Below are 27,819 nucleotides of genomic sequence, written 5' to 3'. Positions count from 1 at the left end.
TGTTCAGTAAACACTGAACATCAGAGCAAACTACACACCGTCCATTCATTCACCAGCTCAGAATAAAGGAACACTATCAAATCCTGTATAAAACTCATTGTTGACAAATATACAGTATATTTACATGAGTGAAACACAAAGAACATGGGTCAGACCTTCTTAAGGTGGAACAGGGACAATACTGTCATCCTCTATAACAGGTCAGGTGGATTTAATGATTTTTGAGACTATTAAAAATAAAATAAAATTTTAAAATATTTTATTTTATTTTATCACCCTTAAAAGACTTATATCATCTACTTTTCCCGTATTTCATTTTATTTTAATACATTAAATTAAATTTAAATGTATTATATTTTATCACCCTTAAATTAAAAGACTCTATAATATATTCTTCCTGTATTTTATTTTATTTTATTCCCCCGCCCTAAATTAAAGGACTCCTATCACCTATTTTTTCTGTATTTAATTTTATTTTATTTTAATAAATTAAATTAAATGAAATGATTTTTTTTAATCACACCCTAAATTAAACGACTCATGTAATCTATTTTCCCTGTATTTTATTTACTTTCCTGATGTCCACTCATGATGTCTGTGTGGATTCATGAGCCTTTGTTTGGTTCTGGACTCAAGACCGATGTATGCAAATTACTCTGTGCTGATTGGCTGCCCTGACCAATTTTTCCTTGTTTAAAAAGCAGCATTTCCGAGCAGAAACAGTCCTCATATCTTATATTCCTTATCTATAAAATTCAGTACATGTGCCTGCATTAGTCTATCTTTGTGACGTCACAAAAATAATGAATTTAAAATGGAATAAATGATCTTAATAAATAAGCGCATGTTAAATCAACACATCAGAGCAGATTACACACAGCACAATCACTCACTAGCCAACTAATGCTGTACAAGCCTCCTCATAGTAAACAAACGTACATGTACATACACTGAACTTGAAGAACAGGGGTCTTTAGGGGATCTTTAGGGACAGTAGCATTATTCCCTATAGCAGTTAAGCTGGTATTAAACAACATCAGGAATAGGGTCGTAGGGTCGATTAAACCGCAGCCCAAACCGGAGTCCATCTGAAGTCATTGTCTGAACTGAAGTCACTGTATGTCGACAGTCATTCCCAAATCGGGAGTGTCTTCGAACTGCATTTTAAAATCTGCCTCCTGTTCCTCAAAAACGATGACCTGAAACAAACCAGAGGAAGAAAACCTTAGACGCTGATTAAACACACACCAAGCCCTCCGTATCTGTGAATGTAGCGACATGCTAAGGGCCATTAAAAGGGAAAGCTAGCAATCCTGGATGAGCCAGTCTACTGAATGAGCCTGAAAACAGCGGAGGCCGTTCCCTCGACCCTCGTGCTCTCAGATATGAGGCTGTATCCTCTAAACAGGTGTGATCTGAGCCTGAGTTAGCTGGGCTTCCTGGATTGTTGGTTCTTTGGTAATGTGGATGGATTGCTGAGCAGATAGTCGCTTGTGTCATACCCGAATTGGTCGTTTCCGACTAAAGGGGGCGTGTTCCAGCGGGAACATGAAGTCAACGCATACCCTCCATTCTATCGGTTAATATAGTTAAGCCCCATCCACTGGTGCAGGGTCCCGTAATCAAAAATCGCTAGACGGGTTAAAGTCATTACATTTAGATGGACGATAAGAGGAAAACATGGAAAACAATGGAATCATGGGATGTATTGTGCTTAATTTGTCCAAAGACATGAACTAACCATGTAAAAAAAAAGGACTGAAATATTGCTGTAATTCAACTGACTTGGTTGAGTCCGCTGTTGAGGAGAGGCCCCGGAATGTAGAGTGCTTGCTGGGGGCCGAGGTCCCAGTAGCGTCCGAGGTTCTGCCCATTAATGAAGATTACACCTTTGCTCCAGCCCTGATAAGCACAGAAAAACAGTCAGCATTTCATACTAAGGGCTTTTTCGGAAATAATTGACTGTGACTTATTTACACTATTAATTGACAATCTTTAATTATCATTAAAGGGCCTGTATTTTACAAAGTCTCATATAAAAAAAATATTAAATATTTTTAATATATTATTCAGTTATAATTCCTAATGCAGAAACTGTTGTGATTATTATTATTATTATTATTATTATTATTATTATTATTTGGCCGTTTGGTTCAGCTTATCTTGTGGAGCCCCTCAGGGTTCAATTTTAGGGCCTATGAAACAGCTGTTATGTAGTTACACAAGTGAAGAACTAAAGTATGCGCTTACATAATCAGGTCCTAGGGTTATTAATTACTTCTTCTACCCTCTAAATAATATGCATATATGTAAATGACCTACGTTCCAACTGGCTGGTCTGTCTTTATGCCTCATTAAAAAGAAACAGGCCTTGCCAATCACCCAACACTCCTCACAGCATTGATGTGAAACGGCAGGGCTGGTTAACAGGTGGATATTTGTAAATGTACAAATTTTAGTGACATGTGACCTGAGGGCATCTTTTCGTATGAGTAGGTTATAGACAATGTAAAAAATACAGACAGGGAATTTTCCTGCATGCTTCAATAATAAGAATTGACCTAGAAGTCCCACAGAAGTGTCACCCAGGTCACTTACTGCAAGCTTAACAAACGTGTCGCTCGGGTAGCCGTCCACGAACAGCCTTCCCTGCAAAAATCCTGGAAAGCTGGGCTTGTCAGGAAGAAACTTCCATGGAGCACTGTACAAACTGTACAAACAAAAAGTACGAATGTCACAAAGTCATGTTATGCATGTTATTATTATTCAGCTGCTACGTGGAAAACAATCAAATCTGGGTTCAGGACTTGGTCAAGCCCTGGACAGAATCACATTGAAGAATGAAGGGTTCGGCCAATAATGCTCATAATGTTGCTAACAGTGATTAACAGTTTGTCATTAAGCAAACTTGACTTTTTTGGTTGAAATTTAATCCAATTTTCCCCCAAATTTGGATAAACAATTACCCAGCCCGTACGTACGTATTCTCCTCCCATCGCACGACACTAGTGAGGGTGGACCGACACATCACCAGGCAGCCAACGCACCTGGAGGAAAGCGCTGCATACCTGGCTACGACGCACCAGCACCACAGCTAAGCTAAACAATGCTCTCGAACCAACACACAGTCCCTCCTACCCATTTTTCGAAATGCTGCCAATGATGCTGCCAACATCGACCAGCACTGTGGGGAGAGAGCACCGTCTACCCACCCTGGAGAGAGCATGGCCAATTGTGCTCTCCTGGGGCTCCGGCTGCCGATGGCTAGCAGCACGACCAGGATTCGAACCAGCGATCCTCTGATCATAGTGACAGCGCCTTATTCTGCTGGACCACTCGGGGCTTGAAGCTTCTATTTATCGTTAGCTAACATGAGCATGATGGCCGAAGTGTCCTTTTAACATTCTTTGGGTCTGTGAATGTTTATTAAACCGATATTTAATAAACATATGGAATAAATAAGCTTTCACAAACCTATCGATAAAATCTTGGGTCATATCCAGGCTGTAAATGGTAAAGTCTCTGAGGGGCACGCTGTTCAGGAAAATGTCTCCCACAATGCCTGGAAAAATAGGCTGTTATATTGCTTTGTTTTACATAAAGCCTCGTCATACTATCAGAAAAATCTTTTTATTAATAAATCATTTATGTTTATTACTTCATAACAGGCAATATTAGATATAATACTTCTATAATACTGTAAATTTCTGTATAATTGCAAGGAATTTCTACGTCATTTCTAACTTCCTATACATTAACTGTCTCTCCAGTGACCAATATATATATATTCCAGTACCTTTGCGCTGCTGGTCCAAGGCTTTGCCAGAATGGGCTCTCCCACAGTTTTCCACGAGTAAGCTCAAGGTCCGCTCCTCCTACAGAAATGCACAAATTCCATCTTTAAGTGTGTGAAATGGGTGTTTTTTGGACATCAGCCCATCTTTTACTCACCTAGCTAATTCACACTAACAGATATTTGAAACAGACATTGTGCATTGCACTGCAGATTGAAACAGAATGAAGGAAACTTCAGTACCTTCCCATCAGGAACAGCTAACTCTAGCGTCTTGTAATTGAACAAGCCAATGAAACTTCTGTTCACAAACACCTGGAGGAATATTATCAGAACCACTGCTGGAAATCATTGTCATATCAGAACCTCCAAAAAATGTATATATACAATTGTATAAATACATATACAGTCATATCAGAATATTAATCTAATCGAGGAAATAAACAACTAGGCACCCTCTAATGACACTGGTGTCATGGTATTATTGTGGCATGGACTGTATTAGGTGAGGGAAGGTGTTCTTTATAGAAGCTAACTGGTCCACAGTGCTGCGTCCGATTGCTCTGCACCGCTATTATCATGCCCTTTTGGACATCAGTCAAATTGTGTCCTTTTCGCATGACGATGGTCCTGCACTCTGCTGCAGCTGACTGGTATGCTCGCTTTTTTATATATTCCAATGGCATCTGTGACACCCTGGGCCAGGAGTAGTCATAATGTTCTGATATGACTGTAGCAGTGAGCGAAGGATGGTAGCATCTCGGAAACCACTGATAACTTAATGCGACGTCTATAGCCGCTGTAGTAAGGTAAAGGTGTACAGAGAATGGACGTGGACTGGCCTCCCGACGACATAACAGTGGTTCCCCACGGGTCATTAATGCCAGAGGGGAACAACGACTCCTGCACAGAGTGGTACAGAGAGTTAGAGCAATCAATGCCCTACTGTGGAGCAGCTAACCTCTATAATGAACACCTTCTAGTACTAGTGCACTACTAGTCGTACCCTATATGATTACGTATATCAGAATATTATGAATAACTTATATCAGAATATTATTATTATATCAGAATATTACGAATAACTTATATCAGAATATTATTATTATATCAGAATACTATTATTATATCAGAATATTATGAATAACTTATATCAGAATATTATTATTATATCAGAATATTACGAATAACTTATATCAGAATATTATTATTATATCAGAATACTATTATTATATCAGAATATTATGAATAACTTATATCAGAATATTATTATTATATCAGAATATTACGAATAACTTATATCAGAATATTATTATTATATCAGAATATTACGAATAACTTATATCAGAATATTATTATTATATCAGAATACTATTATTATATCAGAATATTATGAATAACTTATATCAGAATATTATTATTATATCAGAATATTATGACCACCTACCTAATAGTGGGAATAACCACCCTATATATATATATATATATATATATATATATATATATATATATAGTATAAAAGTTTGGAGTTAGCTTGATATCTTAAGCCCAGAGTCCAGCTTGTCCAATATGAGATAAGCTGAGGGACTTTTGTATCGGACAGTGCTCACATTTTGGGCCATTGGTGTGTCCAGACTTTTGTATGGGACAGTTTGACCGTTTATATATAACTGAAAGCACTTCTTTTCTTACAGGAGGTTTAACCTGAGGCCTTCAGGGCGGTTGACTCACCAGGGCCCTGTCTCGGACGTTGTTCCTGGATTTGAGAAAGCCTCCGGCGGTGATGGTCGTCTCATACAGGGTGTAGCCGTACGCTTGTCCGTTCCCGTTGTTCACTGGGAGATTTTCCATGTTGACGGGGGTCCGAGATTTAAAGGGCTTTGAGAACAGACAAAGGCATTTTTCTTGAGTACATCACATGTTCAGCGTTGCGCAGTCGACCACAAAGATGTTTGATTGGATTTTGTCTCAGATTGGATTAAAAATGCTGCCTAATGCTAAGTAGATCACATCCAAGCACCATGCCAGGGGACGCTTGTGTTCTCCTTTAATTTACTTCAAACTGATTTGACCCTGACTCCCTGAAGCGGTTTAGCTCCGCCTCTTACACACTAAAGCTACAAGGAGTGTAGGGCACAGGGCGGCCAGTCACAACAGAGCTCATTTACATATATCAGCGCCTCTTGCGTCCTCACCTCGTGTGTAAAGGGCAGGGCGTCCCATAAAGCGAGGTGCTGGTACATGATCACCGCCTCGTAGCCTTCCTTCCTGCGCAGGCCCGGCATATCTGGGAGCTGGTCATCTAAAACCAGAAATACACACCAAGCAAGTTGCAGCTGAACCTCTAATGTTTCCTAAATGGTGAATTAAAAGGCACAGTCTGAAGCTTCACCCACTGTTGTATCGGCTGAAGAGGTCTCTCAGGAGGTGGTACTTCGGTGTGTAATCCCCACCCTCGGACAAAGGAGCATCGTAATCTGAAGAAATGGCACATGATAACCAGTGTGATTTGCATGGTTCACTGAAGATGATAGCTAACAGTTTGGTGTCTAGGCTACGTATGCGTCCACGGGAGTCAAAAACGAGCAAGACTGATATTACAGAGGTGTGCAGGAGGCAGTGTCCGATAATGGAATACGCTCTGGCCCCAATAGCAGGTCATGGGGTTAACTTAAGGCCTGAAATACAGTAGAGTAGGCCTCATTTTGACTTCGAAAATAACTTAATAACGCCCTCTTCTGGTTAATTTGGGTACTTCAGTTACAGACCCCTTGCACCAAGAAAGGGTTTTAACCCTTACACCCCTTTAAATCCTGTATGTAGGCCCACACTTCATTACTATTCTAATTTATACCAATTTCAAAGGCCCTAAAATAGAGCCCTGTGGAACGCCACGAGATCTGAAAACCTAAACAGCAATACAACCTGTCACGCAGATTTCTCCTTTTCAACATTTGAAGAATTCGAACCTTCCTCTCTAAAGAGGCCACCCAGGTGCTCATTCAGTCTTCTGTAATTTCAAGACTTGTCCACTGCAGCTCCCTTCTGGCTGGTCTTCAAGTTCAGCCATGTTCAGCTCCTCCTCCTCTGCTGCGTTGTCTCTTCACTGTAGCTTCCTGTAGCTGCTGTCCAGGTCTTCAGATTTAAACCCCTGAATCTGGCCTACAAAGCCGAGACTGGACCAACCAACCCCCTCCGTACTTGATGGAGATGGTTAAGAGCCCTTCAAGCTTCAAGTACGGCTCGGCTCGACCTGCCATCCTTTAAGATCCACGGAAGACGAGCGTCCAGACTTTTCTCTGTCCTGCACCGAAGTGGTGGAACGAACTTCCCCTGGGAGTCCAACGCTCGCAGACTGAAGACCGTCCTCTTCCGAGAGTACTCAGGCTCAGGGTGTAGAGTGTGTAGAGTACTGTGTCTCCAGACTGACTTCTGTATCTAGTAGAGTCTAAGCTTAGAGGGATCTTCTGAATTCTAGCTGATACAAACTAGCTAAGGGTCTCTGGAGAAGAGCTAAGAGCTAAATGATGTTTTTATTAAGATAATAATAATAACAATAGTAATAAGGGGCTTAGGGATGAATGCTCAACAACAGACAATCTGATAAGTCAGGTGGTAAAGAGTGACGCAAACCATAGCTTGTGACTAGAGCCTTGTAGGATGGATGTGTCGAAGCGCCACTCATGAAGCCAAAGTTGGTCCCTCCGTGAAACATGTACAGGTTGATGGACATCCCCTGTCTCAGACTCTCTCTCACCACGGCGACCAGGTCTGCCAGAGAAGAGAAAAGACGAGAAACTGACTGAGACAGAACTGAGCGACAGCAAGCATGAAGGTTGGTGGAGGAGCCTTCTCCACACACTCACCTGCGCTCACCTGCTTAGCACTCATAGAAACAGCCTAGATATAACATAGCAACACCATAGCAAGTGCTTAGAAACCACTTAGCAACAGCATAGCAACCACTTGGGATATCATATCATCTGCTTAGAAACGTCATAAACCACATGGGATAGAAAAGCAACAATTTAAAACCACCACAGCAACTATTTGTGACAGCATAGCAACTGCCTAGCAACCATATAGCAACCACTTGGGATATCATATCATCTGCTTAGAAATGTCATAGTAACCACATGGGATAGAAAGGCAACAATTTAGAAACACCACAGTTACTATTTGGGACAGCATAGCAACTGCCTAGCAACCCCATAGCAACCACTTGGGGTATCATTTCATCTGCTTGGAAACGTCATAGTAACCACATGGGACAGAATAGCAACAATTTAGAACCACCACAGCAATTATTTCGGACATAGCAACCGCCTAGCAACCGCATGGCAACCACTTGGGATATCATATAATCTGCTAAGAAACATCATATTGACCACATAGGACAGATTAGCAACAATGTAGAAACATCACAGCAATTATTCAGGACCGCATAGCAACTGCCTAGCAACTGCATAGCAACCACTTGGGATATCATATCATTTTCCAAAGGGAACGATAATGTCCTGTTCAGATCACACTGTATAACACTGCAGAAAAGACTTTCCAAAAAACAAAAGCTTTTAAAAAGTGAAATCGACAAAAATAAAAAAATGAAAAATGTGGAAATTCATAATTCATAATCTTACCCTCAGCTGGAAAACTGTGGTGGAGGTCACCCCAGCCATCAAACCATCCAGTCCAATGTTCCATTACCAGTATGGGGCTGTTAGGCTGCAGTAAATACAGTATATGTATATATTCAGTATGCATGTGTGTGTGTGTGTGTGTGTGTGTGTGTGTGTGTGTGTGCGTTTGTGTGTGTGTGTGTGTGTGTGTGTGTTTGTGCGTTTGTGGGTAAATTATAGCAGAAAGTGAAAGGATTGCCCACATAATGAGATCAGATCATCTGGAAATTACCTGCAGGGCTTCCAGATACTTGATGTCGTCGTAATTTAATTTCCGCAGATTGAGAGTTCTGAGGGCTACGAAACAGGGAGAAGCTATGAGCCCTGCCTCAGACCATCACCAAATGTAATTTAGGAACATATGATTATTTCAGAGATGCAATATCAGTCTTTTACCTCCACTCACTCCACCACTCTTTAAGCCCTCATGGCTGTCGGACGTAAGAAGGAGCTCGTTGATGCCCCTGGACTGAAGAGCCTATGAGAGTACATACAGTGGGTCAGTGTACTCTCGGGTGGATTTGTAGTATATATATATATATATATTAGTCAAATTTTCCCCCTCGGTACTGGTTCCCAATTTGGTTTTGCCCATTAACCCACCATCCATAACTTCCCCTAGCACTAGCAATGCTCTCAACACTACGCTTCCTTACCTCTTTAAGAAAAGGCATATAGTCTCTGTCCACTGCAAATGACCCATATTCATGTTCCACTTGCACAGCTATGATAGGGCCGCCTTTCTTAAACTGAAAAAATATACATATTTCTTTATCAATCCCAATGTTATACTTTTATAACTTATATCATCTTTTAAAATAATATCATTTAAGCCATCAAATGCATTACCTGCAACGGCACCACTTTTGGAATGAGCTTGTCAAAAAAAGCATTAACGGCCTCCGTAAAGCCTGGGTAGGTGGTCCTCAGCTTCATCGCCCTGTCTCTTAACAGCCAACTGGGAAGAAAGTAATGCGTTGTCATGGAAAGCACTGTTCCCATATCATTCACCACCGGTACCGCTCCGGTATGGGGTCTACAATAGGGCTACAAGAGTAGTCATAGGTGGCCTACTTCACTAGTCTGCTTCTTGTATGGTCAAGAAGGCTTTGTGAGCAGTGTTCTTTGGTCCTCATGGTGTCTTCATTTGCAGGCAGGGATATTGATTAACCAGTGTCTGGACTGTCTTTACACTACAGTCACTGACAGATTCACTTCTCACTAACTGTGAGAATACTAGCACCAACTGCAGCCTGCTGGACCTCTGTTGAGTTAGGTCAGTCACTTTAAATGGGGGGTGAAAATGCACTTGTGTGGGGGGGGGGGTGCAGGCACTTATTTAACATTATATATTTATATTTAGTTGACATTACTTTGAAGAAATCTGTTAATGTTAATGTTATTTTTTGTAAATTCTTATAAAAACAATAAATTATATTGACCATTATTCCAAAACACTTCAAAATCATTCAAGGTGGTAAAGAATTTTTTACAGGCATCATAAATAGCTTTCCAGCCTAAAATATCTGCACTGTAATAATAATGTGACTATTCAAAAGAGGCTGCATTAACATAAAAATACTAACCCCCCGGTGCGGAGGCTGTACTTTAGCCCAGCTGGCTAGCTCTCAGTCTTCTGCAGTGTCAGTATTGCAAGACCAACGTTGTGATAATGATGATCGGATCATTTATTGTTTAGTCTAAGGCAACAGTTTATAGTATAGGCCAAATACAAGGCCTACCCAGAGGCCTTTCATATGTAGGCAGTAGAAACCCTCAACACTGGTGGTTCAGTGTCCTTCATAAAGGGCAGTTCAGGTTTTCCTTTCACTGCCAGTGTTTTATTATAGTCAATCCTGACGATATTCTGGTGCTAGGTCAAGTGATCTCTGCGCAAACAGCTTTAGCTAGATTCCTGAGGCTAATTACATTTCCTAAGGAATTTAGCTATATCTCTGAAAGGACCTTACAGGCCTAAAGTGAAGGCTTGAGAGCTCTTCTCACCTTTTTTTATTTCTGGTCCTAACATGATCATTACTTAACATGAGCAAGTAAACTACAGCTAGCACCGAATCTGAGGTTAACGCTAACTAGCCAGCATCTAGCTAACCAGAGATTCACCTCGGCAATCCTCCGAGATCCAGATCTGAGTCTATGTAGGGTCCTGGCCGGAGAACAACCCAGAGACCCACGTCGGCGGCCTGGTTGAGGAACATCCTGAGGAAGCCATACCCAAAAACACGAGTTAGACATGTTAGCTAGCTTGGATTAGCGATCTTTATTAAAAAAAACATATTAGACAGATACCTCAAAATGAACATTGAAGCTACTCAGCCTTCTAGCAAACCATTTAGGGCTGAAGGGTAACCTTAGGACAGTAAATGTAATATATGCCACGCTAAGCTTTTAGAGAACATAGAGAGCCTGGATCTTTTCATCACCACTGTGAACGATTCAGGCTCGACCCTTCTTGACCTTTTCACACTAAACCCCTCTGAATCACTTTGTTTACATCTAATCCATTTTGATAAATCTGTGGAATTCCCTTTCAGTAAGGCCGATAAAGGTACTTTATGTGTCTTCCCTAATGTGGGTTAGTATTTTCTTGCTGGGTGAATTTTCCTAATTCTGCTTTTGGTAAGAGCTTGCCTGAATGAAAAGCTAGAAGTCATGTAAATCAAATACAGGTCTGTGTCAACAGTGAACAAATTTACATGCACACCAATACCACAATATCGGATTACGGTAGTTATCTGATTACATAAAGAGTAACTATACCCTAAAGGCCTCCATTAGGTAATTGAAAAAGTGATAATCTATAATAAGGAGCACATATCCCACATTTATATATATATATATATATATATATATATATATATATATATATATATATATATATATATATATATCTTATTGGTTGTTATATATATGGAGAGTCCTATATATATCCAGAGAGTCCTATTCTATCACCTTTTAGTACTTCTCCACATTGACTAGCATTGTATGCAACTTAAAGGAAAGCAGAATGCATTCATTAGAAGGGGTGTCCACAAACATTTGGACATGTAGTGTACTTTATTTCCTACAATAGAGGCCAGTTAATAAGAAAAGTGTTCATTGGTGAGTATATTTAGAAGGATATCTGATTTTTGAGGATTAGATTACCGCAGCGCTTGTAAATGTGTTGTTGCCTAAATCTGATTATCTGCAGTTATCAGATGAATATGTGCATGTAAACACACTCAGTCACACTGTTGTTATGGGGAGTCTAATGAGACCACCTGTGATATAATCCCTATAGAGTAACACAGTTAATGACTGGGCCTACCGCTAAACAAGCAGGTTAAAATCCCACCTGACTGAAGCAGACTGACGACGCTGTCCAGGGACCAGCACTAGAGGCTGTCTGTAATGCTGAGCACGATGTTAACCTCCTGGTTGCTTGTGCACAATCCTAACTGGTGACTATAGGCTTCCATTACATGTTAGCTACATTAGCCTCGTAGCTCTAGTGTTAAACTGAAGGAGCTAAACTTCAGGTACCAACCATATCCTGGCTGATCGACCACATTTTAGGTATTTTTTTTTAAAGGTTTTTGGCCTAAGGATTGTTTTAACTAGTCCTCGATGTTATGTTAATGCTAAAGCCTTGGATTTAAAGGGCTGGTATCATTGAAAAAACAAAGTTTCTTCACTTTTCTCTAAATTATAAGTGTTGGATGTAGTATGTAAACATTGTAGATGTTCAAAATTGACCTAAACTACAAAAATCATCCATTTTCAATTGCATGTTTTTGTGATGTCACAAAAAACGGCTTATTTGCATACTGTAAATTCACTTATTCAGCCTAAAACACGTTATCCATGCCCATTTTAGGTTTATAAGAAGTGTTTCATCCCAGCCTGCTTTCTGAAAGAGGTGCAATACAGGCCGGCCAATCAGAACAGAGCTCATTTACACACCTCGTTAACCTTAAAGGCACAGGAGCAGAAAAAAAAGCTTGAATAAAGGGATAAGGACCTTGTGCACAAAATAAAATGCAAGAAAATGTAGGACATGGGCCCTTTAATCCGTCTGAGAGTGACGTATGCCCACAGGGACTCGATTGGGGCATTTCTTTTGTGTTCCAGCTCTAGAAACACCAGAGGTAGGTAGGTAGGTAATTACCTGTCTCAGGTGTGTTAGGAACTGGAAGTACACAAAGACGATAACCATCTGGCGTTCCCTGGGACCCAGATCGAGAAGGTCTGACATATGTGGAGGTTTGGATGCCCGGCAAGCCATTAAACACTAAGGAATCAGTATGTCTGTATGTATACCTGGAGTGTTTCGGTCTGGCCTGCTTTTGAAATGAGTGGGGGCTAATCAGGGAAGAGCTCATTTACATCAGTCAACAGTAATTCAAAGTTTAGGCCACTGGACCGCAAAGACAGTATGAATGGGCCCTTTCCTAGTCCCAGTTGAAGTCAGATAAACAAATAAGGGTGTACACAAATATGCAAACACTCTTACTCTAAATCCAAACGCCCACGGAACTGGAAATCTCCTCTTTCCGGCTCATGTAGATTCCACGGCACAAATCTAAAAGACACTTGTGGTTTATTAATGAAGAACGCAAGCCAGGTGTTTTAAGGCATCAGGTCGCATGGCACGACTCATTTCACACCTACGTTGTGAGGGTGCTGACGCCACAAGCCTTCATTTTCAGCATGCGATCCTTCCAGTAGGCCCTGGGTATCCGGAAATAGTGAAGCGAGCCTCCCAGGAGGCGAAATGGCTCACCTCCCAAGGTGAACTGGGAAGAGTTGACACTCAACCCGTGTGTCCTGCTTATTCTCAGCCTCCCTGGTTGCCCACTTAACAAAAATACAGTTTACAGTAGTGTGCTGTAAAAGAGACTATTACTGCAATATACGAGTGTGAAATAAACACTATAATAACCACTATATATAGTGTATATAGTGTTAGAATACAGTATAATGGACACTATGTAATGTCTATATCGTTACAAAGACACCATATAAGAACCACTATAGTGTCTATGGCTGTAAAAGGGACTATTATCACTATATATATTATCTATAGTGTTAACAGATAGCATAATACACACTATATAAGAACCACTATATTGTCTATAGCTGTAAATGGGACTATAATCACTATATATTATCTATAGTGTTAACAGACAGTATAATACACACTATATAATCATTATTATAGTGTCTACAGCTGTAAAAGGGACTATAATTGTGATGTACTACATATAGCATGGAACAAAACCACTATAATAACCACTATATATAGTGTCTATAGTGTTAGAAGACAGTATAATACACACTATATAATAACCACTATAGGGTCTATAGCTGTAAAAGAGACTATAATCACTATATATATTATCTATAGTGTTAACAGACAGTATAATAGACACTATATAATAATCATTATAGTGTCTATAGCTGTAAAAGAGACTATAACTGCAATATACTACATATAGCGTGGTAAAAAAGAAGAAGACAGTATAATAACCACTATAGGGTCTATAGCTGTAAAAGGGACTATAATCACTATATATAGTTTCTATAGTGCTAGAAGACAGTATAATACACACTATATTGTCTATAGCTGTAAAAGGGACTATAATCACTATATATAGTTTCTATAGTGCTAGAAGACAGTATAATAAACACTATAGGGTCTATAGCTGTAAAAGGGACTATAATCACTATATATAGTTTCTATAGTGTTAGAAGACAGTATAATAACCACTATAGGGTCTATAGCTGTAAAAGGGACTATAATCACTATATATAGTTTCTATAGTGCTAGAAGACAGTATAATAAACACTATAGGGTCTATAGCTGTAAAAGGGACTATAATCACTATATATAGTTTCTATAGTGTTAGGAGACAGTATAATAACCACTATAGGGTATATAGCTGTAAAAGGGACTATAATCACTATATATAGTTTCTATAGTGTTAGAAGACAGTATAATAACCACTATAGGGTCTATAGCTGTAAAAGGGACTATAATCACTATATATAGTTTCTATAGTGCTAGAAGACAGTATAATAAACACTATAGGGTCTATAGCTGTAAAAGGGACTATAATCACTATATATAGTTTCTATAGTGCTAGAAGACAGTATAATAAACACTATAGGGTCTATAGCTGTAAAAGGGACTATAATCACTATATATAGTTTCTATAGTGCTAGAAGACAGTATAATAAACACTATAGGGTCTATAGCTGTAAAAGGGACTATAATCACTATATATAGTTTCTGTAGTGTTAGAAGACAGTATAATACACACTATATAATCATCACTATAGTTTCTATAACTGTAAAAGAAACAATAACTGTGATATACTACATATAGCATGAAAAAACACTATCATAACCACTATATATTGTGTGACATTAAATATACACTATAATAACCACTGCACAGAGTCTATAGTGTTAGAAGGAGCTCCACTCAATGCACTTTAACCTATGGATGTCCTGGTTTTGAACCAAAGGTAGTAATGGCATACACAGCATCTGTTCTATTGATCCAATATGATGAATTATTAAAAAAATAGTGGTCGATCACGTGGGACTGTTATTAAACACAGTCTCACGTGGTCGAAAGAAAGTCATAAGCTCGTGCAGATATTATCATGTGCTGTATATATACTGCATATATTAATGTCCTGCATATGGCCTCACCAGCCAGTCAGTAGAAGCTCCTCACCTCAGCTGCCGGTAAAGGATGACAGCAGTGATGCTCAGTAGGATGGCAGCACACCGTCTTCTGTGGGAACTCCTCACACTTAGAACAACCATCGAGCCTGGAGAGTCCACCAGCCTGGAAAACGCGAGAGGAGCCCGTCGAAGGCAACCATAGCACCGGCAGAGAGGGAATGACATTTTGCATATCTGTCGTTCCTTAGAAACCGGGCGGACGAGCGCCTCTCCTGGGATTTGAGGAACTACAACGCGTGTGGCGCGAAGAACTACAGATCCCGTGGAGCCCTGGAGGGAGCGGCGCGCAACGCGCATGCGCGAGTGTAGCTGTGCGATAGCGCTGTGTGTGTGTGTGTGTTGTGCTGAAAGCAGAGCTGCAGACGAGGCTGAGGAGAGGCTGAAGACTTGGAGGAATCGGGTTTATGAGGTATGGAGAGCTGATCACCTCGCTAACGCCGGGCTTGTGAGCTGTTTTCCAGGCTAACGTGAGCTAGCTAGTGATAGCTAGCTGGCTAACTCGTCGGCTTGACCAGCAGAGTTAGCTAGCTTGCTATAGCTAGCAGCCGAGCTAGCTCAGTTTGCTGTGTTTACAACAGCTGCTTCTCCACATGACCACATAATCAGAGTAGTGTTTATCTACAGGCCGAATAACGAGCCGTTTAACAGCGGATCCTCTGTAATCTGTAAGATCTCCACAGTTCCACCCAGGTGAGAGGAGCTTTCTGTTGGCACTACTGCAGCTAAAGGGTACTTATTCAGAAGTCCTGATATTTCCAGTATAAATACAGTAGAATAAAGTCTTTTAGTGTGTGGAAACTCAGGATCCCAGCAGTACAGATCCTCTAAAGTGCATTGCTGGTTGTTTTGGTATGGTGTGACCACCAGATAATACACTGAGACCACTGGAAACCTAATATTATATCTTGTGGCCACTAGAAACTTACCTTCATTTCTGTCCTCAGTATATATTAGCTTGTGGCCTCAATATAGTATCTCGTGTCCACTAGGAAGTTCATTTCTGTCCTCATTATATTATCTTGTGGCCACTAGAAACATAATGTGTGGCTTCAGTATCATCTTGTGGCCACTAGAAACATAATGTGTGGCTTCAGTATCATCTTGTGGCCACTAGAAACATAATGTGTGGCTTCAGTATCATCTTGTGGCCACTAGAAACATAATGTGTGGCTTCAGTATCATCTTTTGGCTTTAAAATCATCTTGTGGCCACTAGAAACATAATGTGTGGCTTCAGTATCATCTTGTGGCCACTAGAAACATAATGTGTGGCTTCGGTATGATCTTGTGGCCTCAATGTATCATCTTGTGGCCACTAGAAACATAATGACTGGCCTCAGTGTATTATCTTGTGGCCACTAGAAACATAATGTGTGGCTTCAGTATCATCTTGTGGCCACTAGAAACATAATGTGTGGCTTCAGTATCATCTTGTGGCCACTAGAAACATAATGTGTGGCTTCAGTATAATCTTTTGGCTTCAAAATCATATTGTGGCCACTAGAAACATAATGTGTGGCTTCAGTATCATCTTGTGGCCACTAGAAACATAATGTGTGGCTTCAGTATAATCTTTTGGCTTCAAAATCATATTGTGGCCACTAGAAACATAATGTGTGGCTTCAGTATCATCTTGTGGCCACTAGAAACATAATGTGTGGCTTCAGTATAATCTTTTGGCTTCAAAATCATATTGTGGCCACTAGAAACATAATGTGTGGCTTCAGTATCATCTTGTGGCCACTAGAAACATAATGTGTGGCTTCGGTATCATCTTGTGGCCACTAGAAACATAATGTGTGGCTTCAGTGTATTATCTTGTGGCCACTAGAAACATAATGTGTGGCTTCAGTATCATCTTGTGGCCACTAGAAACATAATGTGTGGCTTCAGTATAATCTTTTGGCTTCAAAATCATATTGTGGCCACTAGAAACATAATGTGTGGCTTCAGTATCATCTTGTGGCCACTAGAAACATAATGTGTGGCTTCGGTATGATCTTGTGGCCTCAATGTATCATCTTGTGGCCACTAGAAACATAATGACTGGCCTCAGTGTATTATCTTGTGGCCTCAATGTATCTTCTTGTGGCCACTAGAAACATAATGTGTGGCTTCAGTATCATCTTGTGGCCACTAGAAACATAATGTGTGGCTTCAGTATCATCTTGTGGCCACTAGAAACATAATGTGTGGCTTCAGTATCATCTTGTGGCCACTGGAAACATAATGTGTGGCTTCAGTATCATCTTGTGGCCACTAGAAACATAATGTGTGGCTTCAGTGTCATCTTGTGGCCACTGGAAACATAATGTGTGGCTTCAAAATCATCTTGTGGCCACTAGAAACATAATGTGTGGCTTCAGTATCATCTTTTGGCTTTAAAATCATCTTGTGGCCACTAGAAACATAATGTGTGGCTTCAGTATCATCTTGTGGCCACTAGAAACATAATGTGTGGCTTCGGTGTATTATCTTGTGGCCACTAGAAACATAATGTGTGGCTTCAGTATCATCTTGTGGCCACTAGAAACATAATGTGTGGCTTCAGTATCATCTTTTGGCTTTAAAATCATCTTGTGGCCACTAGAAACATAATGTGTGGCTTCAGTATCATCTTGTGGCCACTAGAAACATAATGTGTGGCTTCAGTGTCATCTTGTGGCTTCAGTATCATCTTGTGGCCACTAGAAACATAATGTGTGGCTTCAGTGTCATCTTGTGGCCACTGGAAACATAATGTGTGGCTTCAGTATCATCTTTTGGCTTCAAAATCATCTTGTGGCCACTAGAAACATAATCTTCAGTATCATCTCATCAGCCTCAATGTAGTATCTTGTGGCCACTAGGAACTGAACCTAATTTCTGGCCTCAATATAGTATCTTGTGACCACTAAAAACGTAGTTTGCGACTTCAGTATATCATCCTGAGGCCAGGCCTTACTAAAAACATCTACCAGGTCACCTCAGGGGCTCAGATATCCGTGCCACAGATAAAAATGCTTGGGTTCTTTTTATAGCAGAACGCCAGAGCAGAACAAATAGTGGTTTAGACGCCTACATGCTGGTGACAAGACCAGTGAGTGGGTGTGTTTCAAAAAATGTGTGTGTCCATATATATATATATATATATATATATATATATTATTATTATTATTAAATTATATTATATTATATTATATTATATTATATAGAGGAGTATTACACTGCCAGGCTTGTTCTAGGGCCACTTACCAACTCAAATTTCTTTAAAGTAATGGTGAATAAAACGGTGCCACCATGTCCACAGCACAGATCTAGCCATTTTATTTACTATCCAAACCACCAGTGAATCTACATGTGCCTTCTGAGCTTTATGTGTAATGTTGATGATAAGTAATGCTTAATTAAAAAAAATGGTATTTGTTTTTATTTAGGGACTATTTGGCATATGACACTCAACACGTATTTAATAAGTATAAAGTATATTTTGGGCTCAATTTAGGGTCAAAACAGCTTATTCACGATTCCATTGTTTTGCCAGTGAGCTTTTAAATGAAATAAACTCTAAAGTATCTGAATTCGCCACCATTTCACAAAAAAAAACATTTAATTTGGTTCAAATGTAGAAGAAACTAGTGTAATTCCTGTTTTATGAAATAAACTGCATTGGGAAAGTAGACGAAACTAAAGTACAGTAGTGTTTAATCAGTTCAACACACTGAACCCAGTTCCACACAGCTAACTTTGCCCTGTTTGTAATCTCATGGTGACCGAAGCTGAGGTCATTGACCCCTGTTAGCAGTGTAGCAGTATCTTAAAATTCGTAAAATTATTGAACATTATATATTTTTATGAGTGTTTTCTAGTGAGCTGTTTGTCCTTCCTTGAACCTTTGTCATGTATTTGCATATGCCCTACATACAGCACTGTTCCACGAGTCCAGATCTCGCTGCAGGCCCGTGAGAAAAGGAACTGCACCAGCTGGACAGTTGTGTACAGTGTTGTACAGTTTGGGCCGTGTGATCTGACATGTGCTCTTGTTTTCAACAGTTTGCCGGGAGTTCCTCCTCTTATCATGAGAGCTTGCCTGACCCTCAGTCCACCCTCATTCTGCAGTTGATGATTCTCCAGCTGGCTTGGAGATGACCGACAGTGTCCGGGCTTTCGTCCGCAATGTTGCGACGGTCAGTACCTTTATTCTGATCACACATGAAGAGCGTTGGGGTCTTACCAAGGGTCTTACTAAGGGTCTTACTAAGCCCAGGTTCAGCTAAAATACCTGTACTTTCAGTTTTAGCTGCATTGATACGCAGGACGATTCTTCAGTCGTCTTTTACAGGTACTGAGGATTGTCTTGGAGTTCTCTGTTCCAGAGTAGGGCTGGGCAGTCGAACAGGTTTTACTATTGATGTGTTCAGTTTTAATATTTTTACTAGTTTTATTTCAATATTTTGATTAGAAAATTTGAAATATTATAAAAATGTATCTGATGATACCATGTATCTCCATTTCTGATGATTCTCACTTTGACATAATGTGAATCTGGTGTTTTTTCTTTTTCTGTGGGAAAGTTTTATGATTAATGGGCCAATAGAAATGCTCCAAAATGACCTGGAATAATATATAAAAAAAAGGCTTTTTTCTTCTCTTAAAAGGTTGCTGTTTTGAAGATACAAGTTTTTGCAGGGCATTTTATTTTTCTTTATATTTAGTTAAATTTGTAGATGTTTAGTTAATTCAGTGAATTTGTTTTTTTTTGGGGGGGGGGGGGTGATGTACATTAAAAAAACGTAATATATTATCTTGTGGCCACTAGAAACGTAATATGTCACTTTAATATATTGTCCTGAGATCTGAGAATAATTACATTGATTTACAGGGACAGTTAAGATTTTTTTGCAGGACATCAATGAATATTTTGGATTTTCTTGTTGAGATATTTAATTCAATATTTAGATGTTTAGCTAATTAAGTGATATATTTCTCTGGGGTTTAATATGATTAAACAGACTATCTATGAAACTTTGCTTAGTGTGAAACACGGAGCTGCGAGTTGTGTCTCCACATTCTCTGCAGTTGATTTAGACATGATTTATTATTGTTAAAATATTTTTTATTATTGTTATTATTATTATTATGCTTTATTTATTCTGAACTTCTTACACTGTATTTCTTACCCTGCTGTGATTCACATTTTCAGGGGATCAAGGATTCTATCCTGGGGATCGGAACGATCACCAAGCTGGACGCTCGCATCCAGCAGAAAAGGGAAGAGCAGAGGAGGAGGAGAGCGAGTGGTCCCTTGGCACAGAGGCGGGCCCAGAGTGAAGACCGCAAGCATGAGAGGTAAGTGAGATGCACCTCAGCATGTATACCACAGCTTCACTATAGCGTTTTAGATTACCAATATAACCTTATAGTACACAATGGATATCAAGAGATTTGGTTTCTCTGCTCCTGAAAAGTCTGCGGGAATTGTGTGGCATGGACCAGAATCAACATCTGGCCTCAATGGATCATCTTGTGTCCTCAGTATAGTATCTTGTGGCCACTACAAACTTAACTAATGTCCGGCCTCAATATATTATTAAGGAAATCCATGCCATGAAGAATTGAGGCTAGGCTGTGCAGTATTAGTGTGGTGTTCCTCAGCCACTGTACAGCCAAAGTGTAAGGCTACTGCACAAACAGGTCTGCCAAAATCAACAAAGTATTTAATTGGCCTATTGATTGAATTTGACCAGACTCAATCTAATAATTGCTTATCCTCATATTGAGCACTCCTCCCCTCTTACTTTTTTTGTTTGTTTTTCAGCGAGCCCAAATTAGCAAGTAGGATTTTTCAGTGTTGTGCCTGGAATGGAGGCGTGTTTTGGGTGAGTGACTGTGGTCCATATGTTAGGACCACCTCATGAACACCTCCAATATACAGTATAGCTACAAGTCATGGCTCACAAGAACGTATTGAAATCTACAGCGTGTAATTACTCCTGAATACGTCCTCTCCCCTCACAGCTAAGCCTCTTCCTTTTCTACCGAGTGTTTATACCACTGCTCCAGACGCTCACGGCCAGAATTATTGGTATGTGTTTGTGTGTGTGTGTCTCTCAGGTTATAGAATGAGTTTGCTTACTTTGACTGTTGTTGTGGCTAACAAACCACCCGCCCAATTTCAGGTGACCCCTCCCTGCACGGAAATGTATGGTCCTGGTTGGAATTCATCTTGACGTCGGTGTTTAGCGCCCTCTGGGTCCTGCCTTTGTTCGTGCTCAGCAAGATCGTCAATGCCATTTGGTTCCAGGTAAGGCTGTTTTGCAAAATAAACGCCAGTAGTGTGACATACCCTATATGTCCAAATATTTGTGGACACCCCTTCTAATGGATACATGCATGCATCTATTTAAAGCTGCACCCATTGCTGACACAGACATGCAAATGCAGGCATGGGCACAGCTTGTCTAGACGCTGTAGAGAAGCACTGCCGATAGAATAGGACTCTCTGGAGCAGGTTAACGTGAACCTTTTGGCACCATGCTGCCTAATGCCAGGCGTGGGATGGGGGGGGGGGTATGGTATAAAGCCCCCCAGAATTGAGCTATTTCTGGAATGATGGTTGGTGCTCCATCCAATACTTTTTTGATATAGCAGTGCTCATAGCAGTGCTCCTCCAAAATCTAGTAAAAAGCCTTTACTGGGCAGTAGAGACAGTAACTCCTACTAATACTTTTATTTTCTGAAGAAACGATGAATGAGCAGGTTCCCGAAACTTTTGTCCCAATTCATATAGTGTTTATAGAGTGCAGTATATTGTGGTGTATTGCTCTGTAGCAAAATTTACCGATCGGTTTTCCGTGCTCCTGGGCTCCCCCTACAGCCAGGGAGTACTTTGGCCCACCCACCTAATGCAAAGAGCAGCTGAGCAGCAAATGGCATCATTTTATGTTATGATATGACCATAATGTTGAAATCTGCAGCTTCGTATTTCTCCCGGCAGGATATCGCTGATCTGGCTTTTGAAGTGTCTGGACGTAAAGCTCAGCCCTTTCCCAGTGTGAGCAAGATCATAGCTGATATGCTCTTCAACCTCCTCCTCCAGGCCCTCTTCCTCATTCAGGTACATAAAAAAAAGCAGTTCCTGCAGATTCTCTATATTAGTGCTTGCCGTCACCTGCCCAGCATAGTGTCTGGAATCTCTCTCTCTGAATGTAGCAACCACTTAGGAACACCATAGCAACCACCTGGAATCCCAATACCATACTAACGACATAGTGGGTACCACTTTAGCTGTGTTTCTGTTTGCACTCTTTGTTTATACTGTGCCGTTTTTGTTTTTTAGGGAATGATTGTCAGTCTTTTTCCCATTGATGCGATTGGTCAGATGGTCAGCCTCCTGCACATGTCTTTGCTCTACTCGCTCTATTGTTTTGAGTATCGCTGGTTCAACCATGGTGAGTTTGTGAGGTTTCGCCACTCTGGAAGTCTCTGGAACTGGTCCTGTGTGGAAGCACTGATACCGATCCGTCCCTTTATTTTATCCTGCCAGGCATTGAGATGCACCAAAGGCTGTCGAACATTGAGAGGAACTGGCCATATTACTTTGGCTTTGGGCTGCCCATGGCACTTTTGACTGCGCTGCCGTCTTCATATATCATCAGGTACTGCGCTTTATGACTTCTTAGGAATTGACTACTTGTGTTAACAGTGAAGCTTCATCAGTGATTCAATTAGGATTGACTCTTTTAATGCTTATTAACATGTATTGATGTATTCTGTGTCTCTCTAACCCATTCTGCCCTTTTTCTATCAGCGGCTGCCTGTTCTCCATCCTCTTCCCACTGTTTATTATCAGCGCCAATGAGGCCAAGACCCCCGTTAAGCTTTAGTGAGTATTCTCTTCTTTATTATGGTTTATTTCCATCCAAAAGAGACTGAATGAATGAATAGCAGCAAACCTAGCAAACGAACCATGCTGGCTAGTACCTATTAGTGCCATTCGCTTGTTTGCCCTGTTGGCAATGTGCAAAGTGAGCTGCCCCTTTTAAAACCCCTGCTGACAACACATTTTCTGTAGATTACTGCAGTATTGGTCTTCACAGATTCCCTATGCGTGTTTGTATTATGTGTGTTTGGTCAGAAATAAGGCATACTGAAGGTTTGCCAGGCTGTTCTAGTATATTACAGGTGGGGGAGGAATGACTTGGATATTATATGAATCTCCCTCTTGGTGACTCTAATGGCGCGCCAATAAATAACTCACAGTAAGATCTGGCCTGGATTGAGTACAGCCTCCACACATGGATTCATACACTGAGGAACCCTGACTAAAACATAAGAGAACTCCATATGTCCCTATATACACTATATGGACAAAAGTATTTGGACACCTGCTCATGTCATTGTTTCTTTGGAAATCAAGGGGGTATGTGTATATCTATAAAGCGCTTATCCTGCTTTTGTTGGAGTAACTGTCTCTGCTGTCCATTGCTGTGAGCATTTGCTTGCACGTCAAGAGCGTTAGCGAAGTCAGAGTGTTGGATGATCATCCCCCTGCCTCATCCCCAGCTTCCCAACACATCCCAAAAAATATATTGAACGAAGCACCACAGAGGCTCAAAGGCCGGAGGCCCACATCTGGCATTAGGCAGCATGGTGCCAGTAGGTTCATGGTTATCTGCTCCAGATAGTCCTATTCTATTGGCAGTACTTTTTCTCAACAGGGACTAGACAAGTGTGTCTGTGCATTTGCACATCTGAGTGAAACGGGTGTCTGAATGTCTCTCCCCTTTGTTTACTTTTCTGCAGCCACTTCCAGCTCCGTCTCTTCTCCCTGGTGGTCCTCATCAGCAACAAGCTGTTCCACAAGACGGTCCATCTGCAGAGCTCTCTGACCTCCTCCAGCTCCATGGAGAAACTTCCCTCGCCCCACGTGTCCCCATCCCGCCATAGACCACTGCCCTCGCAGTGACTGCCGTGATCACGGTTAGTTAAGGAAGGCTTCGGTTCGGTTGCCTCCAGGCTCTCCACACAGACGCCGGGTGAGGCTTGGTGGAAGACCCGCGTGAACGGGAAGATGGTTTGCTTTGGTTTTGTCTGTTTTTAAAATTCGTCGTCCCTTTTTAACACGTTAGGACGGCGGATTGAGCGTAATCAGACTTTTTTGTTTGTTTGTTTGGTTTTAAATGTGAATGACTCGGATTTGGGAATTGGACTGAACTGAGCCTGTCTCGCACACGGACACCCTCAAGGCTGCGATTCGGATTTTTCTGTTTGTTTGTTTTTTTTTTTTTTGTACCCATTATGTGCCATTTGGATGATTTTAGCGTCTTAAAATTACAGCACAGAATATTAACTTGCATAGACACTATATGGACAAAAGTATTGGGACACCTGCTCTCTCTCTCATTGTTTTGTCCAAAATCAAGGGTATTGGAACAGAATTTTTTTCCTGTTTTATTGGACTGACCAGAGAAGAAGGCTTTCCACTAGATTTTGGAGGAGGATTTGATTGCATTCAGCAACAAGAGCGTTAGTGAGGTCAAGGATGTTGGATGATCACTGCCCCAAATCATCCCATTTAAAAGTACTGGATGGAGCACCACCATCCATCATTCCAGAGAGCACGGTTAGTTCCACTGCTCCACAGCTCAATGCTGGTGGGCTTTATACCCCTCTAGCCCACGCCTGGCATTAGGCAGCATGGAGCCAATAGGTTCATGTTTGTTTATGTGCTCCAGAGAGTCCTATTGTATTGGCGGTACTTTTTCTTCTCTACAGGGACTAGACAAACATTTGTGTTTGTGATGGGTGTCAGCAATGGGTGCAGCTTAAAATAGCTGAATGCATTCATTAGAAGGGGTGTCCACAAACATTTGGACATATAGTGTATGCCTTGTTGTTTTTGTTTGTTTTTTTTTGCCCTCAATACTGCCCTCTTTCATTTCTGCTCTTTTTTTAAACTATTCATGGCCTTCTATTTTATTCTTTTAATAGCACAAATAAGCCACACTAGTGATAGTACGCCGTGGCTGTGGGGGGTCTTGATGGTTTGTTAACATGAGCAACGTAACAATAGAAGAGGGTCCCTTTCATCCACAAATGGGTTCACCTTCGAAACCGTTTGCAGTAAGTTCTAACAGCTGCTCATTGGACCTTATAGGCTACTGCTTCCTTTAGCAGAGCTCAAGAAATGCTGACGGTCTTCACTCTTAAAAAGAAAGGTGCCTGAGAGATGCCATAGAAGAAACACCTTGGGGGGGGCCCGGGTGGTCCAGTGGACTAAGGCGCTGTCACTGTGATCAGAGGGTCGCTGGTTCGTATCCCATTCAGGCTGCTAACCATCGGCAGTCGGGGCCTTGGGAGAGCGCAATTGGCCCTCCTCCCTCTAGGGTGGGTAGATGGCGCTCTTTCCCCCCCTACATCACATTAGTGCGGCGCTGGCCGTCACTGGCATCTGCTAGCCAGTCTATTTGGTTGGTTGCCTGGGTCTAAAGACCCATCTTTAGACACACATCTCTATTACAAGCCCAATTTTGGACCCAAAAGTGGTTCTTCTATGGCGTCGCTCAACCCTGGTCCTGGAGGAACCCAGCCCTGCATGTTTTTGTGGACTCCCTGCTCTAACACACCTCCTGCAAAGGCTTGTTAAGAGCCTATTATGAGCCGATGAGTTAAGTCAGCTGTAATGGGAGCAAGGAGAGCACAAAAAAGTTCAGGGCAAGGTGCCTCCAGAACCAGGGTTGGGTTGAAAGAAGAAAAGGAAAAAAAACACAGGCTCAAACCAACCATGTGAAGCACCTTTTGTTTTTAGGAGTCTTAGGGCTGAACTACGCCCTACTACGCCTAGTCTGGGAGCTGGCCCGAACCTCCCGCCGATCAAATGGGTCATCTGCGATGGTTTGATGCTGAGATGATCAGCATCAGTTCTGAAGTCTACATGCACAAGGTAGATTAGGCTTTCATCCTGCTGCTGCTCCAGCGATGCGTTTAGACCAACACGGTTTCCAGACTCCTGACTGACGTCCAGCAGTGGTGCGTCCGCGGCCGATGTCCACTACAGTAGCAGAGCACGGTGCTTCGAGTTTTCTTTTCAAAGTACCCTTAAGTGATGATGAAGCCCATGGCTTTCTCGTTCAGCAGGTTACAAATGGGTTTACCTGAAGCACATGTTGAGGCACCATCTCGTCGTCATTGTATCCACTGGGCGAAGTTTGTTTGTTTTTTGTTTGTTTGTTTGTTTGTTTGTTTGTTTTTTGGGCTGGTGTGTAATAATTGTAAGTGGCATAGTGTTACAGCTGCAGGTCGATATTTGTGAGTGACGTTTTGTAAAAGTATTACACATGATTTCAATAAACTTTGGTCTGTATGAAGAATTTTAAGAGCTTTGGGTCAGGCTACTCTCTTGTGGTCTTCTACACGTTGAACAGTAAAGTTGCTACACATGGTCACAGGGTCATCCAAGGGTTCTCAGGGCCCGCCTTCCTGTTTGGGTTTGGGAGGTGGGCCACACCCCCAAAGACCTCAGACCTATAGAAACCCTCCATTCTCAGCTACCCCCTACACGATGAACAACTTCACACCCACCACCACCACCACCACCACACCTATCTCCACGCCACCCTGAACTCCATCCTGAAAGCCTCCTGAGCTCGCCTCCGTGTTCCGGCTGGGTCCAAAATAGTATGGTCATGTGAAAAAGTAAGAACGCCCCTTGCAAACCTTTGTCTGGACATTCGATCTGAAAGCCTCCTGAGCTCGCCTCCGCTTTCCGACTCCGTGGGCATGGTCCAAAATAGTGCGGTCATGTGAAAAAGTAAGGACGCCCCTTGAAAATCTTCATCTGGACATTCGATCTTCACTTGAACAACAGTGGGAGCTGGAGCTAATCGAACTATAAACCCATACAACACAAGAAATGCCTTTTAAAGAATAACTGAAATGAATTTAATTAATAGAAATGTCATTTTAATGTGAGTTTTAATCTGGTCTGCTCCTAACTGTTGAAGCGAGGGGTGAAGATCGCCATGGCCAGAGCTAAAGAGCTCTCTGAGGCCTTCAGAAGTAAGGTGGTAGGTGTAGATGAGTCTGGAAAGAGGGTTTTCAGACCACAAAATCCATAAAGAAGTCCTGAAATGTCATCACTGCATCAAAACAGACCTTGTTAGTTGTGTCCCAGGCCATACTTATCACAAATCATCGAACGTAGTGGCTTCGGTCAAGGGTTGGGATCCACATGTCAGGCAGCAGGTGAACAGTCGGTTCTAGTGCTGGAGGCTGAGCCACTTTGACGAGAACCAAACTGTGATGTTCCAGACGACTGGGTCAGAACATCTCTAAAACATGAGGCCGGCCTACCGAAAGAGCTCCAAGGAAGGGGGACCGGTGACCCAGGGACAGAGACCACACTGATGTGATCCATGAAGGCCCCACCTCACGACGTATTATACAGGACTTATTAAAGGGTCTGCTTTAATGCCTCCTTCAGAGGTGCCTTGACTAGGGTCAAGAGGGTTTCTCCTATCGTCCTAATTTTTTTACTAAGCGTAATATTTGCGAGGTGAGCACACATGAACACCAGCATTTTTTGGAGAGCTGGGGGCGTGTCAATACTGC

General features: G+C 41.4%; 2 protein-coding genes across 6 annotated transcripts; one reads left to right on the top strand and one right to left on the bottom strand.

Annotated features, from left to right (window-relative positions):
• Positions 1-94: 94 nt before the first annotated feature.
• On the bottom strand, positions 95-15,446 carry LOC140537013 (beta-galactosidase-1-like protein 2). 4 transcript variants are annotated; one of them, XM_072659154.1, is made up of 19 exons: positions 15,219-15,446; positions 13,144-13,329; positions 12,986-13,054; positions 10,594-10,689; positions 9,322-9,430; positions 9,129-9,221; positions 8,869-8,950; positions 8,705-8,769; positions 8,434-8,518; positions 7,427-7,564; positions 6,190-6,270; positions 5,989-6,095; positions 5,525-5,671; positions 4,037-4,108; positions 3,797-3,875; positions 3,475-3,562; positions 2,599-2,710; positions 1,786-1,902; positions 95-1,199 (listed from the first exon to the last, which is right to left on the bottom strand). In XM_072659154.1, the coding sequence occupies exons 1-19, from the start codon at positions 15,392-15,394 to the stop codon at positions 1,113-1,115; spliced, it is 1,989 nt and encodes a 662-aa protein (XP_072515255.1). In that variant the 5' UTR covers positions 15,395-15,446; the 3' UTR covers positions 95-1,112. The 4 variants fall into 4 exon arrangements, with proteins under 4 accessions (XP_072515255.1, XP_072515256.1, XP_072515258.1 ...); XM_072659155.1 differs by having other exon boundaries at positions 13,144-13,268; XM_072659157.1 differs by having other exon boundaries at positions 13,144-13,268; positions 15,194-15,304.
• A 91-nt stretch (positions 15,447-15,537) lies between these two features.
• Positions 15,538-26,585, top strand: ei24 (EI24 autophagy associated transmembrane protein). Of its 2 annotated transcripts, XM_072659396.1 has the most exons (12): positions 15,561-15,638; positions 15,854-15,919; positions 19,261-19,394; positions 20,411-20,556; positions 21,026-21,086; positions 21,226-21,292; positions 21,387-21,511; positions 22,205-22,324; positions 22,547-22,658; positions 22,754-22,865; positions 23,018-23,092; positions 24,013-26,585. In XM_072659396.1, exons 3-12 carry the CDS (start codon positions 19,353-19,355, stop codon positions 24,173-24,175), a joined length of 1,023 nt encoding a protein of 340 aa, XP_072515497.1. In that variant the 5' UTR covers positions 15,561-15,638; positions 15,854-15,919; positions 19,261-19,352; the 3' UTR covers positions 24,176-26,585. The 2 variants fall into 2 exon arrangements, with proteins under 2 accessions (XP_072515495.1, XP_072515497.1); XM_072659394.1 differs by lacking the exon at positions 15,854-15,919 and having other exon boundaries at positions 15,538-15,638.
• Positions 26,586-27,819: the final 1,234 nt, after the last annotated feature.

The sequence above is a fragment of the Salminus brasiliensis genome, chromosome 16, assembly GCF_030463535.1.
Source record: "Salminus brasiliensis chromosome 16, fSalBra1.hap2, whole genome shotgun sequence".
Lineage (NCBI taxonomy): Eukaryota > Metazoa > Chordata > Actinopteri > Characiformes > Bryconidae > Salminus > Salminus brasiliensis.
This window is presented reverse-complemented; position numbering and strand designations above follow the sequence as displayed.

Excerpts from the sequence above, each read along its gene's own strand:
- LOC140537013 (XM_072659154.1), bottom strand. The coding sequence starts at position 15,394 with ATGTCATTCCCTCTCTGCCGGTGCTATGGTTGCCTTCGACGGGCTCCT. Across the intron at positions 5,672-5,988 it reads CCCTGCCCTTTACACACGAG|CCCTTTAAATCTCGGACCCC; the intron begins GTGAGGACGCAA and ends CTGTTCTCAAAG. Across the intron at positions 1,903-2,598 it reads ACACGTTTGTTAAGCTTGCA|GGCTGGAGCAAAGGTGTAAT; the intron begins GTAAGTGACCTG and ends TGTGCTTATCAG.
- ei24 (XM_072659394.1), top strand. The coding sequence starts at position 19,353 with ATGACCGACAGTGTCCGGGCTTTCGTCCGCAATGTTGCGACG. Across the intron at positions 20,557-21,025 it reads GAAGACCGCAAGCATGAGAG|CGAGCCCAAATTAGCAAGTA; the intron begins GTAAGTGAGATG and ends TTTGTTTTTCAG. Across the intron at positions 21,087-21,225 it reads GGAATGGAGGCGTGTTTTGG|CTAAGCCTCTTCCTTTTCTA; the intron begins GTGAGTGACTGT and ends CTCCCCTCACAG.